The 13,110-nt window shown below is 38.4% G+C and overlaps 1 protein-coding gene across 5 annotated transcripts in view; it reads left to right on the top strand.

The window, feature by feature from the left end:
• GAK (cyclin G associated kinase) overlaps positions 1–13,110 on the top strand; it is a 79,775-nt gene that overhangs the window by 42,251 nt on the left and 24,414 nt on the right. For 4 of the 5 annotated variants that reach the window (XM_075136520.1, XM_075136518.1, XM_075136523.1 and 1 more), the window contains 7 exons: positions 359–481; positions 3,846–3,979; positions 5,244–5,438; positions 6,482–6,599; positions 9,055–9,134; positions 9,486–9,679; positions 11,587–11,745. In XM_075136520.1, coding sequence (XP_074992621.1) covers positions 359–481; positions 3,846–3,979; positions 5,244–5,438; positions 6,482–6,599; positions 9,055–9,134; positions 9,486–9,679; positions 11,587–11,745 — 1,003 coding nt within the window. The remainder of the gene's footprint in view (positions 1–358; positions 482–3,845; positions 3,980–5,243; positions 5,439–6,481; positions 6,600–9,054; positions 9,135–9,485; positions 9,680–11,586; positions 11,746–13,110) is intronic. The other variant, XM_075136521.1, reaches the window with a different exon arrangement.

Below are 13,110 nucleotides of genomic sequence, written 5' to 3'. Positions count from 1 at the left end.
ATTATTTACCTGTTGAGGCTCTTCAAATAAAAGACAAAAGTAAAAACGAAGTCTTTCTGTTTTTTTGCTTAAGAATATGTGCACAAATCACGTTGAAAGCTGTTTTATTTTGCTGTAAGAAAATTTCAGATAGTAGTCTGAGTTGTTGATACTTCTAGTGGAGCAGACCATGGACAGGACTTCATCCTATAAAGTGGTGCTTACACCGTGTGAGACTACTTTTCTTGAGCATCTTGCTTAACTTCTACCTGAAGATGGCATTGAAGTGTAAAACTGCCTCTTATATACACAGTTTATGCTGTGCAAATGTATGTGACTATGTAATCTAGTTTCTCACCTCTGCTGTCTCTCATTGCAGGTTTCGGAATGTGGCTGGCCAGCAAGACGAGCACCAAATCTTCAGAATCTTTATAGCATATGCAAGAACATGCATTTATGGCTGAAACAAGACCAGAAAAATGTTTGCATTGTGCACTGCCTTGTAAGAAATTGGTTTAAGTCTGAAGTGCTTTGCTCAATCTAGCTTTAAATTGTGAATAAGGATGCTAGTATCCACTCAGTTGTGGGTATTACTGGCTTTCTTTACTGTGATGCCAGGGGGCAATTGCATCCTGCTACGTCTTTAGGAAAGTTATTTGCATAAGTTTTCTCCTTAGGCACATTAGTAGGATAATGCTTTCTTGCATGTAGCATGCAGGGAAGTATATGGGAGGGATTAAGGTAAAGTAGCCTTTGGGAGAAAGAATCTGCTCTACTATTTCAGTGTTTGCTCTATTTTTTGTTCAGGTTTCCTGAGTGACAGCTGGGTGTACACTGCATTCCCACTACTGTCCATTCAGAATGTAATCTGTATCCGCAGAATTGCAGAAACTGACTATGAGACTTTTGGTGGAACTTGCTGTTGCTGGCAGCAGATTGTTGTGTAACTACCACTGTTCTCTAACTGTCATTAAGCTTGATATAAACCAAAAGCAATAAAACTCTTGATAAAGAGCTACCTCATGTCAAACATGAGGGGAAAAATTGATTTAAAGAATAGTTACTATGTTCAAGATGTAAAAACATGAGGTTACTTTTATGTTTGTGTAAGAGAATTGCATGCAAAATTTTGACATCCTTATTTTCCCGTGCGGTAAAAAGAGAAACATGACAGTTGTTACAATGCTTATGATGCTGCTGGAAAGCATTCATAACCGGTCGTTTGATATGGTATAGTAGTCTATACAGAATATCACTATCAGAGTCTAAAAGAGGATTTGCTAATCTGGCAAAGTGTACTTCCTTAAACAGAATTTTTACAGAAAAAATCAGTTAACGCCAGCTCCTGAAAAACGATGAGACTTTCAGTGCTGCTGTGAGGTTAGGAATCTAATTCTATATTAAGTGATACTTACAGTATCTTAGTATCACATCAAGTAGGTAAGAAGCAGATGGGATGAATTAGCAGCAGTTTTTCTAACGTCTTTCCCTTGAAGTGTTTCCTTTAAGACACCTAACTCATTCGTTTTCCTCACGTGTGAGGGAAGCTTGTATATGACATGGCTGCATGCCAGATGTGATGTAAAGAGCATACACCAGAACTACTAGAAATGAATGGTAGCTGCAATATGTGTCTTGGATTCATCTAGCTGGAAATTTTTGTAGATTTATAAGCTGGGAAATCTAGATTGAAAAGAATGCTTTATCTGGTAGAGATAGAATGTTTTAGTCCAATATACTTTTTTGGATAACAAAACATGAGAGTTGCTTCTTGTAAAAGTGAAACTGACTCTAGGTGGCTGGGGTTCAGAACCAGGTAGGGCTTCTTGATTTTCTGATCTTTAGTGTAGAGGTTTGCAATAATGCAGTGAATTTACATTTTTACATTGTAATTTGAGTGATCTGGGTGAGAACAAGCAGTTGAAAACAAGGTTTAAATGGCAGCTCCTTGCCTCAGTTACAGTTAAGTCTTTCTGGTCTGGCAATGACTGGGATCTGTTTTTAATTGGCATCCTATTCCAAGGATACCGCAAGACTGTAGGACATATGCCAGAGACTGGAGTAACTCCTGGTTGTCTGCAGTAACACTTTGCTCTGTGTCATTATTTGGGGCCGTGCAGTGATGGTCATATTTGAAAACTTGCACAGCTGTAAGAACGTGTGTGTACCAGATCATGTTGGTGGAAGAAAATGGCAGAGAGGCTTGCAACTGGATATGCTGCAGCTCTTCAAGTGTGCTTAAGTGTTCCTTCAGATAGCTGTATTTGACCTGTGTTTAAATGAACCAAGTTAAGATAATTATACACACACTAGGAAAAGTTATGTTCAATTTGTTTTATGAGGTTTATTTCTTTTCAATATAGTTTAGACACAAAACTCCTCTATCTAGCTTTTTGAGGCTTTGGGACAAAACTTAAACTCAAAATCTAGCTTTTTCTAATAATTGTTTTTTATTGTTTCCTTAATGATTGTTTATGCCTGAGGATTGTTTATTTTTGTAGCTGAGATCCATCATCTTTGTAAAAACATACAAGGAAAAATTAAAATTCTTACTGTCTCATCTCTGTATGGGAGTGTTTCTTTTGCTCCCATTCTGCAACTTACCAAGCTTCTTTCTGAAGTGCAAGATTCTGTCATCAGATTTGTTTACTAATGAATAGGGTATTGTTTATTTTGAATGCTGTATTTCTGGTTGTAAAGTGGTCTTTAAAGTCTTGTGAAGTTGTCCTCAGACTTCATGCCATAGTTGCAAAGGGTTTGCTGTGACTTGCTGACCTCTTTGTACAATGATTTTTCTCCCCTCAATATGGTGCTTTAATTTGGAAGCGGCTTTGTAATGCAAGTGTACGTAGGTCACTGCTTGTCATGCTGATTAGTATTGTTTCATTCTTCCCTTGTATTCATTAATGTTTCGTCCTAAGTGTAGGTGTCAGGGTAGAGACCATGTTTTTGTTACATCTCTGTGAAATGTAGCTGAAAGGCAGGGTCCAGCCCATAGAGTCATAGATCAGTTTCGTGACTTCTGGAAATCATTGAGCTTGCTAGTTACACCAGCAGTAATAATATTGATTTGCTGAACCGCTATTTAAAGATCTGGCTCTTACGGTGCTGGCAGACCTTCTTTTCATTGATCTAAGTAATGGTTAGAATAGAAGCCTGGCTTTGAAGGAAATGCCTGTTAAAACAAGTTGAGGAAAAACATGTCCTTCTTCCCCACTTCCACACTCATATGCCAAACGACCACAAAAAAATCCATTCCATGTCGTGAGCAAAAAAACTTTAGAGGTCTTGTTGTGTCAACCATTACCTTTTCTGAATCTTCAGTCTTTCATAATGTAGGGATGAATCTGGGCTGTGTGTAGCCGTGGTCACTGCAGAAAGAGGTTCAGTGTTTTAATTTCCTTCTCTTAGTTCCATGGGAAGCTATTAATCTCAGGCAGTTTTAGTCAGAAGACTAAAGAGTTTAGTGTGGCTTAGTTCTTCCGAATCTTAGGACTTCTCTTGTAGCAGAAGTCCATGGTTATCAGCCAAAAATATCACTGAACTGGAGTTTCAGGTAGCAGCCAGGAAACAAACTTAAAAATGGGTATTAGGGATAGTAAGGCAATAAAGATCAATTGCAAATTTCAAACAGTGGTAAGCTAAAGCAATTATTCACATTTAAGCAAGCAGATAGTATGTAGTATCTTTTGTATTGTGTGGAAATCAAATGAAAACATTTCACATTCAGATACAAACTTCAAATCTAATGATCGCAACTAGACCTTGGGCTTCCTTACATTAAATAAGGAGACAGCATGTTCTTCAGTAACTTCTGTAATGCTTTTTCCACGAGGTTTAATAACAAAGTTACAATTTTTTTGTAGGATGGAAGAGCGGCGTCTGCTGTTGTAGTTTGTTCTTTTCTGTGTTTCTGTCGTCTCTTCACTACTGCTGAAGCTGCAGTTTATATGTTCAGTATGAAACGCTGTCCTCCTGGCATTTGGCCTTCTCATAAAAGGTATGGTATTAGTCTGTTTGTAGGTACTGTTGAAGCAAGTAATTATGCAATTCTGAATATGCTACTATTTTTATAGGATGCTTTTTAGGAAGATAAATTATTTCAATAGCGTTTGTGTTCGAACAGCAAAATACTTGGAAAAATGGATGTATCATGAGTAGAGAAAGTAGTTCGGAATTCTGTGAGCCCTTAAGTTACTCATGATGTTCTTACCAAAAGTGAGTCAAGTATGACCTGGAGTGAAGAAATGTTAGGAATGAAAACAAGGGTATGCAGTGCTTTTGAATGCTCTCTTTAAGTATAAAATCCTCTTCCACATGTGTAAGACTTATTCCATGTTTACTAGTTTATTACAATAGGTCAGAACACTGCAAGTTCTGTGGAAAAACCAATAATGACTTCTGTCAATCTTTTCTGTTTAGGTAAGAATGCCTTCTGCTTTTTAAAGAAGTGCATGCAGAGGTGACTTTCATATACTTTGATAAATGTTTTAAACTGATTTGATTTAATTTGATAGATCTTATAACAATGAAGTCTCAGTAGCAAGTGACACTGGTAGTAAGGGTGTTTCCTACAAAAAGGATTAGATTTAGAAAGGTGAGAAGTAAGGATTAGTTAAGTATATATGACAGATTATGCTGTTGTACAGATTTACTTTGAGTATGTTTAACGGGTCCTCTACAAGATAATGTATATTAATGAGGATTAATTTAAAGCCTTTAGGAAGCTTTGAGTTACTAGCTTGAGAACTGCTGTGCAACTTTGATCATTATGTGTAAGATATGAAATAAATAGTTCTCCTAGTTCGGTGTTTTAAGGCCTTTGGAAAGAGTGGCTAGTTTGTTTTAAAAGTGAATTTATGTAAACCTACAGGCCTAAGGCAATGTCTGGAGTTGTCTGCAAGGTGGAACACAAGTGCAGATGAGTTCGTATGCAGTGCTGTATTCAAGTTTTGGGGCAGTATATTTTTGAGTTGTTGATGCAGCCATCAGGCTTTTTACAGAAACTGTGTTGCTGTCCTTAAATTGAGAGGCTGGCTAGGGATCTTAAATATTTCTCCATGTTTCTATTTCATTTTCTTTTTGTGAAATCTATCAGATTTGAAAATCCGTTTGCTGGAAGTGCTGTTAAGTGTTCCCAGTGTTTTATTGTTATGATTTTCACTGCTCAGTGGCTGGATATGAACAGAAGTAACTCACCTATGCATTCACCCATTTTTAGAATTTGGTTCTCTGGCTAAATGAGTACCTTTTGGTTTTGGCAGATACATTGAATACATGTGTGACATGATGGCTGAAGAACCCATCATTCCTCACAGCAAGCCCATTCTTGTGAGATCAATTGTTATGACTCCAGTTCCTCTTTTCAGTAAGCAGCGTAATGGCTGCAGGCCATTCTGTGAAGTTTATGTTGGGGATGAGAGAGTAACCACTACCTCCCAGGAATATGACAAAATGAAGTAAGTACAGGTTATGATTTGCTCTGAAAGAGTACATTGTGTTTTTCTAGACTAACTGAAATATGAAGTCCTTACTATGAGGAGAAAGCATGATTTTGCATATGCCAGTTGAGCAGAAAGCTGCTTTAACATACGGAACAGTTTCTCTGTCTCCATTTAGCCAATCTTGAAAGGTAAATCATGGGGAAGAGACGACATGGTTATAATAGCAGCTTGGATCTGTTCTTGCAGAAAGGGGGGTGATGGTGGGGTGACACAGTGGGCACTGGGAGGCAGAGGTGAGCAAGACCCTCCTTCCTGTCACTCCTGTGGTATGAACTAGGAAGATTGATCCCTGGGGTACATGTACTGAACTGAACGTCATGTCTCAGTCATGGAAACAGTGAGGGTCCTCCACGGCATGGTAGCTGTAAGGGGAGTGCTTATTAGCCCCTGGACAGCTCTGGTGTCTGCTGTTGTAATACAGCACAGGAATTGCAAATGGTACTGGCAGTACTAGGTGCAGATAGTCACAGACAGAGGAAAGATGAGAGAATACCACAGTCCTTACAGCTTTCCCGTAAATCCAAGCCCTATAAGGAGTTTAATGAATTTGAAGAGAGCAGGAACAGAAACAGCTGTGGGGTGATGTTATAACATTTTCCCCTCTTTTTCTCTACCACTGTCCCTCAATGGGAGTCCTAATATACCACAGCAAAGCAGCTACAGTTTCTCTCTGCACCTTTCTTTGGAAGAGCTTTCTTCATAATATCATGTCTCTTGCATTTCCCAGCAGTTCCTTCAAGACATGTTTCTCCCATATTTGATTTGAGAACTATGAGTCTAAATATGTCTGTTGCTCTGCTGTAGGCAACTCTTAATCTTGTTATTTTTAGAGCAGCTTTTAAGTTTTAATCATTTAGAGCTAATTCCTTCTCTGTAATAAGAACTTGAAGCAGATTTTTATGGGTTGATATTGAAGGCCTTAAAGAAACCGAACTAAACATAAGATAACACACTATTTTTTTAAAATGAAATTAACTGTGGTTATGTTTTTTCTTCAGGGAGTTTAGAATTGAAGATGGGAAAGCAGTAATTCCACTAGGTATAACAGTCCAGGGAGATGTTCTCATTGTGATCTATCATGCCAGGTCAACACTAGGAGGCCGACTACAAGCCAAGGTAATGATAAATTTAACAGCCTACATGGAGCATTTGCTTTTTCTTGTTGCAGTTTTGTATCATACTTGTATTTGTGATCTCATTAAGTACATGCCTTTATTTGCTATTCTTTGTTGAAAGAAATGTGTGAAGTTCTTATGTGCTTGGGAATTCAGCCTTTTGAAGCCTAATAAGTATGTCCATTCTTAGTACTCTGCATGTAGATGCTTTGGTAAGTATTTCTGGAGATTACTTCAGTAATGGTAGTTATTATATTTCCATGGAAAGCTTCTAGCCAGTTTTTTGAGGCAGTGATTGTTATCTGTTAAGTTGCACAAAAAGCCAGAATTTTTTAATGCTGGACACACAAACTGTAATGAAAGGAAAAATATCACTCAATAGAAAAGTGAAATTCCAGGGACTGCCTGTACAAAATAGGCCAAAATCCATGTGGTTTTGTACCCTATTTCTAGAGCCAGGTTGAGTTTTTATAGCCAATTTTCTTAGTCTTTGTTTTCCTAGGGAGAATGCGTGTTTCCTTTTTTAATTCAACTATGGATGCAAATGCATTGCAAGATCACAAAAAACTTGCTAAAGAAGCCTGTCTTGAAATTTCTAAAAAACCATGGTTTTTTTCCTCCAGATAAGTAACCCAAATTAAACTTGGAGATTAATGTAAAAGATAGGAAGGAGTAGTGCAAAGTTTAGGATAACTTGGAGCATTGTGAAAATTGATCCAGAGGTTCTTGAGACAGTTTCCATACATTTGGGGCAAACAAGCATATTCATACTTATCTACTATTACAGAAATAAATGGTTTTCCCTATGTTTTTTCTACTTTGTGTGTAGAAAGGTGAGTATCAAATCTTGTCATGTTGCAGAGGTTCAAGACTTTTGTAATATCCCCAGAGCGCTATGGGGCCATATCTTCCAGAACATCCTAAAACTGAAAGCTCAGTGAAATTATTCTCTAATGCACAAAAATAACTAGTGTATGGTTCAAGGTCATCAGTGAAGAAAGCATACAACTGGGGAAAATTCAGCAGAGGTTATCTTACACTCCTTGTGCAATCTCAGTTTCACTGATGATAGGGTTTCATTGATGTGATTTCTCTGGCATATATTGACTAATTGGAAAAGATTAGAATTTTCTCATCCATCTGCTATAACACATGATACCTCAACAGTGTTTGTGATGGTCCTGGTTTGGAGCTTTGATGGAACAATATTCAATGTGTCCTTAGTTTTACGTACTCTAAATTGCCCCCTGAAGCTCCCTGCAGAACTCTTACGGAGATCAACCACCACATTTCAATATTGCTGTTAAGTACCTAGAGCTGGGCATTGTGAATGTCTCCCACTTGCTCACAGTTAACTTGAGAGACGATTTAGTTTGTCTTCTAGGAAATGTCTTGCATAGCAAGGGATTAAGAAAACTGATTTAATAGGGTGTTCAGGTTTTCATATGTAGTTCAGGGTAGGGATGGGTGGATCAGAGGAACTTTCTTCAGTATGTCCATCTCTCTCTTGTACTGAAGAGCCCAGCGCTGGACACGGGACTTCAGATGTGGCCTCATCAGTGCTGGATAGAGGGGAAAGATCACCTCCCTCAACCTGCTGGCATGCTTTGCCTGTTACTTGAGTTCTGGTTATGATGTTCAGTAAATGCTCATTTACAAGGACAGCTTTCTCATCACTCAATTTTATTATATCATATTTACTGGACTATTACTGTATGACTTGCCTTGTAAGGACTGGCAAGACTATTCCACATGTGTTGTAACTAAAGCCAGGAAACAAATACATTGTGGATTTATCAGTTTGCTATAATTTGGATTTGTGCAAGACCAGGAGCTACATGCATGTTCTATAGTAGCATTTTCTGGATTCTCACATGCTCATCAGGCATGGGAAAGTAGTTTTTCTGTCAGCAGAAGAGAGTTGAGAAAGTTGAATGGTTATAATGAATCAGTTTGGAAAAGCCGTACAATTCTGTTTGGGATGATTTGAGAAGTTGCACAGGAAAAAGGACTCTTTGCATGTCTTATGAAGTGTCCTTTTAAATGTGCTACCTTTAAAACTGTTCTGAATGGACTCCTTTATTTATGACATATATTTCTTGATTAGTGTATTGCACAGCGAGTTTTTCTGAAAAGTAATAAGGGTCATGCAGTTTCAGCTTCTAAAACAGGGTCTGGAAATATTTAACAGACTTTGACAGTCTGAGGTTAGTGATGAGAGGTATCTGGTTCAAGGTCTTTTGGTTTGTTTCTGTAGTAATAGATTTATCTACATTCTGTCTCAAACTGCATTTAAATCTCTCAAGATAAAGTATACATGGAATTAACTGAAATGGTAGCAAAACAAACACTTTATTTTAATACTGAAAATACTTTGCATTGTATTAAAGGCAGAACACTGTGCATACTGTTCATGTGGATTTATGCAGTTTCCCTGTATTTCTTGTTTTCAACAGATGGCTTCGATGAAGATGTTTCAGATTCAGTTCCACACAGGTTTCGTGCCCCGAAATGCCACCACAGTGAAATTTGCCAAGTACGTTGACACCCTTTTGTAGGAGACTGGAGGAAGTTTTCTTTGAAACCGCTTAACCTGCCAAACCAACATATGGTGGGGGCAGAAAATATAGCCAGTGTAAGAAGTAGATGACACTGATTGCAATAAGAAGATTCTTTTGTTTTCTCACTTCAAGGAAACTGAAGGTTTTGTTCATGATGCAAAAAAAATTCTGTACCAAAATACCACCTGTTTAAATATATGGAAAAAGTAAACAAATACAGCATTTTAAGCCTTATACTAATTGCTTTAAAGTTCTGTCTTGGACTGCAGTGAATTTAATCTAGTTAGCCATCAGTATCAAGAATCTACTTGTATGCATCTTTGTAGGTATGATCTGGATGCCTGTGACATACAAGAAAAATATCCTGACTTATTTCAAGTCAATCTGGAAGTAGAGGTGGAGCCCAGAGACAGACCTAGCTGTGAACAGCCGCCATGGGATAACATGAATATAAAGGGACTGAATCCCAAGATCCTTTTCTCCACCCGAGACGAACAACAGGAGATTTTATCAAAATTTGGTAATGAATCTTTTGAAAAACTAGAAAATATGATAAAGTTTCTAACGTACTTAGTGTTTGAGGCTTTTGTTTAATTTCTGACATTCCTTTATGTGAAAGAAATTTAAAAGGTGTTTTTTTGTAAATATCACTTAAAAATTTGCATTGTATGAGGAGTATAAATTATCCTCCAATAATGGATTATAATTATCCTTGTCTTACCTCTGCTGTCTTTACATTTGCTTGCTTTAAAGCTATGAATATGCTATTTGCAGGGATTTTAGTAAATGGAATTGCAACAGCCATGATTTGTAGGCAAAATGTCTTGAAAGAACTAGACTTGGCTAAACTGGCACCATTATCATTTCACTTAATATCAGCTGAGCGTTCCTCAGAAATGGTGGTCTTAACTAAAAATGTTTTTATCGAGATCCTTCTTATGCATAGCCAAGTAATGCTGTAATTCAATTTCTCAACTTTTCTTAATGTGGTCAATGTGACAGATGTTTAATTTTTTTAATACTACGTATTCTGTGTTTCATCTGTAGATTCCTGCATTAATTCCAGTTAGTGCTGTTCAGTATCTTTCTTCCTCTCCTGATATCAGTAATTAGCTTTGACATTTTCGTTAAGGCTCTTAAGCCATCTTTGTGCTTCCAGGATAAAAAGCATGATGGAGATTATTGTGGTGTTTTTAGTACACCATATATGAGATCTTACTCTCTACTTCTAATATGGTACATCTTAATTACATTCCTTTTGATACAAGGTAGTTGTTGCTGTCTTATCTTTTTTTAGCAGGATATGTTTGGTTTGTATTATGATTTAGGTAATTTTCTATTTAACTTGGTTTATATAGGTTTTAACAATCCTACTGTGAACACAACTCTTAGCTTGCTAAAGTTAAGGTGTTTCATTGGTAATGAGGATCTATAAAAATTACTTTTATTTTTTTAAGTCACTTTCATTTTCTGATTGATAAATGAAATGTAAGGGTTTCAAATTGCATTGAAAATGGAATTTCTTAGAACCTGGTGGGAAGGGAATAGGACAAGAGCAAGTGCTGTGAACTTGTTTTATAAAACTTGCCGTATTAAAATTGAATTTGCACTATTTCATTAACATGGTCTTTCATGTTTGTTTTCTGTGACAGACTATTTTTTCAGCATCTCTGTAAGCTGCAACTGAGTATGTGGAAGGAGGGTGAAAAAGTGCTCTGCTCTAAAGCTTGGTATTTAGATTTAGACAGTTTTCTCCCAGGCATTCATCCCATTCTTTTCAAACAGTGGGTGGACACTTATTAATTTAGTGAGTCGTCTTATTTGCTTTGAGGAAACCTCCTTTTTCAGAGATGGTATAGGAGTAGGTAACTCAGCCCAACTCAGTCTTACACAAGAGTGACTTAATGTCTGATCTCAGTAAAATAAGAAATGTAAGGAATAGTTAATCGCAGCATACAGTGTGTTACTGAGCTCCTTAGAGGTTTTTAACAACTCCATGTTCTTTTCTGGCTTTATACTCTGGGTTTTTTCTATAGCTGCGTTGGCTCTTTTCTGATGTTCTGTTCCTTATTGCAGGTGTTGTTCATAGTTCTTGCCTATTTTAGGGGATGGTTGTTACAAGTGAGGTGTTAATTCCATTTTTCTACAGATGTAAATAGAATGCTTGACCGTTTTGCTATGAGTCTAATTTAATTTAATGTTATAGTTGCACCTAGGGTCTTACCAGCCTTTCCAGTTGAAATGAAGTTAATAATGCTAATTTTAAATGGGGTGGGGGCAAGAATTTGCCTTTGCAGAGTAATAGATACTTTAAGACAATTATCTTGCTGTAGCAGTCAGTCTACAAATCTAATACCAGCCGCTATGACCAGGATTCGGTTTTAGAAGTTTCTCTTTAAGGGTTCTGGCTTAAAATCTATCTTATAGGGAAACCGGAGCTGCCTAGACAACCAGGTTCAACTGCACAATATGAAGCAGAAGCATCCCAGCTGGAGCAGTCTTCAGAAAGTGCACCTACTGAGACAGAATCCCCACACAGCAGTAGTACTGATGCAAATAACTTCTTTCATTCTCTGGACTGGAAAGGTACAGGTTTTCCTCTGAAGTAACTATTTGTTGTATGTTTGTTGTCTTGTTCACTTTCCAGTGAGTGCTTAAGCCTTCTTATGCAGCAAAAGTCACTATTTCACCAGACCATGAGAAAAACTATTTAAAGAGTGAGCTCTGCAGGTTTTCAAGTGGTCATTCTGCTTCATTTGGATAAACACCAAGTAATGTTTTTTAGTACTGTGTGTTACTTAAATGCCAAATTTTCCTTTTTCATGCAAAAATCTTAACCTTAAAGATGTGCAAGGAAGCCTTTGCATTCCCATAGCCCCACTTAGGCTGGCTGAGGAACAGAGGAAACAAAGTAGCCTAGCCAGTGGGGTCCAGATGAGTATGTATGGACTGAGAAAATGTAACTTTATAGTGCATGTGTAAGTCCTTTTTCTGGGTTCTGATTTGTTGGCAAAAATGTCAGTAACTGCTTATGCTGTCATTGAATGCTGTCATTGAGTGGAGCAGCAGTTACTGAGTGATCTTCTAAGTCGTAAGTGGTAGATGTCCTGAAGTGTCCTGCACTTCGGCCACAACAACCCCAGGCAACGCTGCAGGCTTGGGGAAGAGTGGCTGGAAAGCTGCCCGGAGGAAAAGGACCTGGGGGTGCTGATTGACAGCCGGCTGAACATGAGCCGGCAGTGTGCTCAGGTGGCCAAGAAGGCCAACGGCATCCTGGCCTGTATTAGGAATAGTGTGGCCAGCAGGAGTAGGGAGGTGATCGTGCCCCTGTACTCGGCCCTGTTGAGGCCGCACCTCGAATACTGTGTTCAGTTTTGGGCCCCTCACTACAAGAAGGACGTTGAGGTGCTGGAGCGTGTCCAGAGGAGGGCAACGAAGCTGGTGAAGGGCCTGGAGCACAAACCTTATGAGGAGCGGCTGAGGGAACTGGGACTGTTTAGCTTGGAGAAGAGGAGGCTGAGGGGAGACCTCATCGCGCTCTACAACTACCTGAAAGGAGGTTGTAGCGAGGTGGGTGTTGGTCTCTTCTCCCAAGTAACTAGCGATAGGACGAGAGGAAATGGCCTCAAGTTGTGCCAAGGGAGGTTTAGATTGGACATTAGGAGAAATTTCTTTACTGAAAGAGTGGTCAGGCCTTGGAACAGGCTGCCCAGGGAAGTGGTGGAGTCACCATCCCTGGAGGTATTTAAAAGACGTGTAGATGAGGCCCTTAGGGACATGGTTTAGTGGGCATGGTGTGTTGGGTTGACGGTTGGACTCGATGATCTTAGAGGTCTTTTCCAACCTTAATGATTCTATGATTCTATGAATGTCCAAGTTAGTCTCATTTTGAAAAAATTCGTAATACCTGCCCTTGCAGAGTGGCAAGTATGGTAGTGAGCTGCCCCTTTG

The sequence above is a fragment of the Calonectris borealis genome, chromosome Z, assembly GCF_964195595.1.
Source record: "Calonectris borealis chromosome Z, bCalBor7.hap1.2, whole genome shotgun sequence".
NCBI lineage: Eukaryota > Metazoa > Chordata > Aves > Procellariiformes > Procellariidae > Calonectris > Calonectris borealis.
The sequence above is the reverse complement of the archived record's forward strand: the minus strand, read 5'-3'. Positions and strand labels throughout refer to the sequence as shown.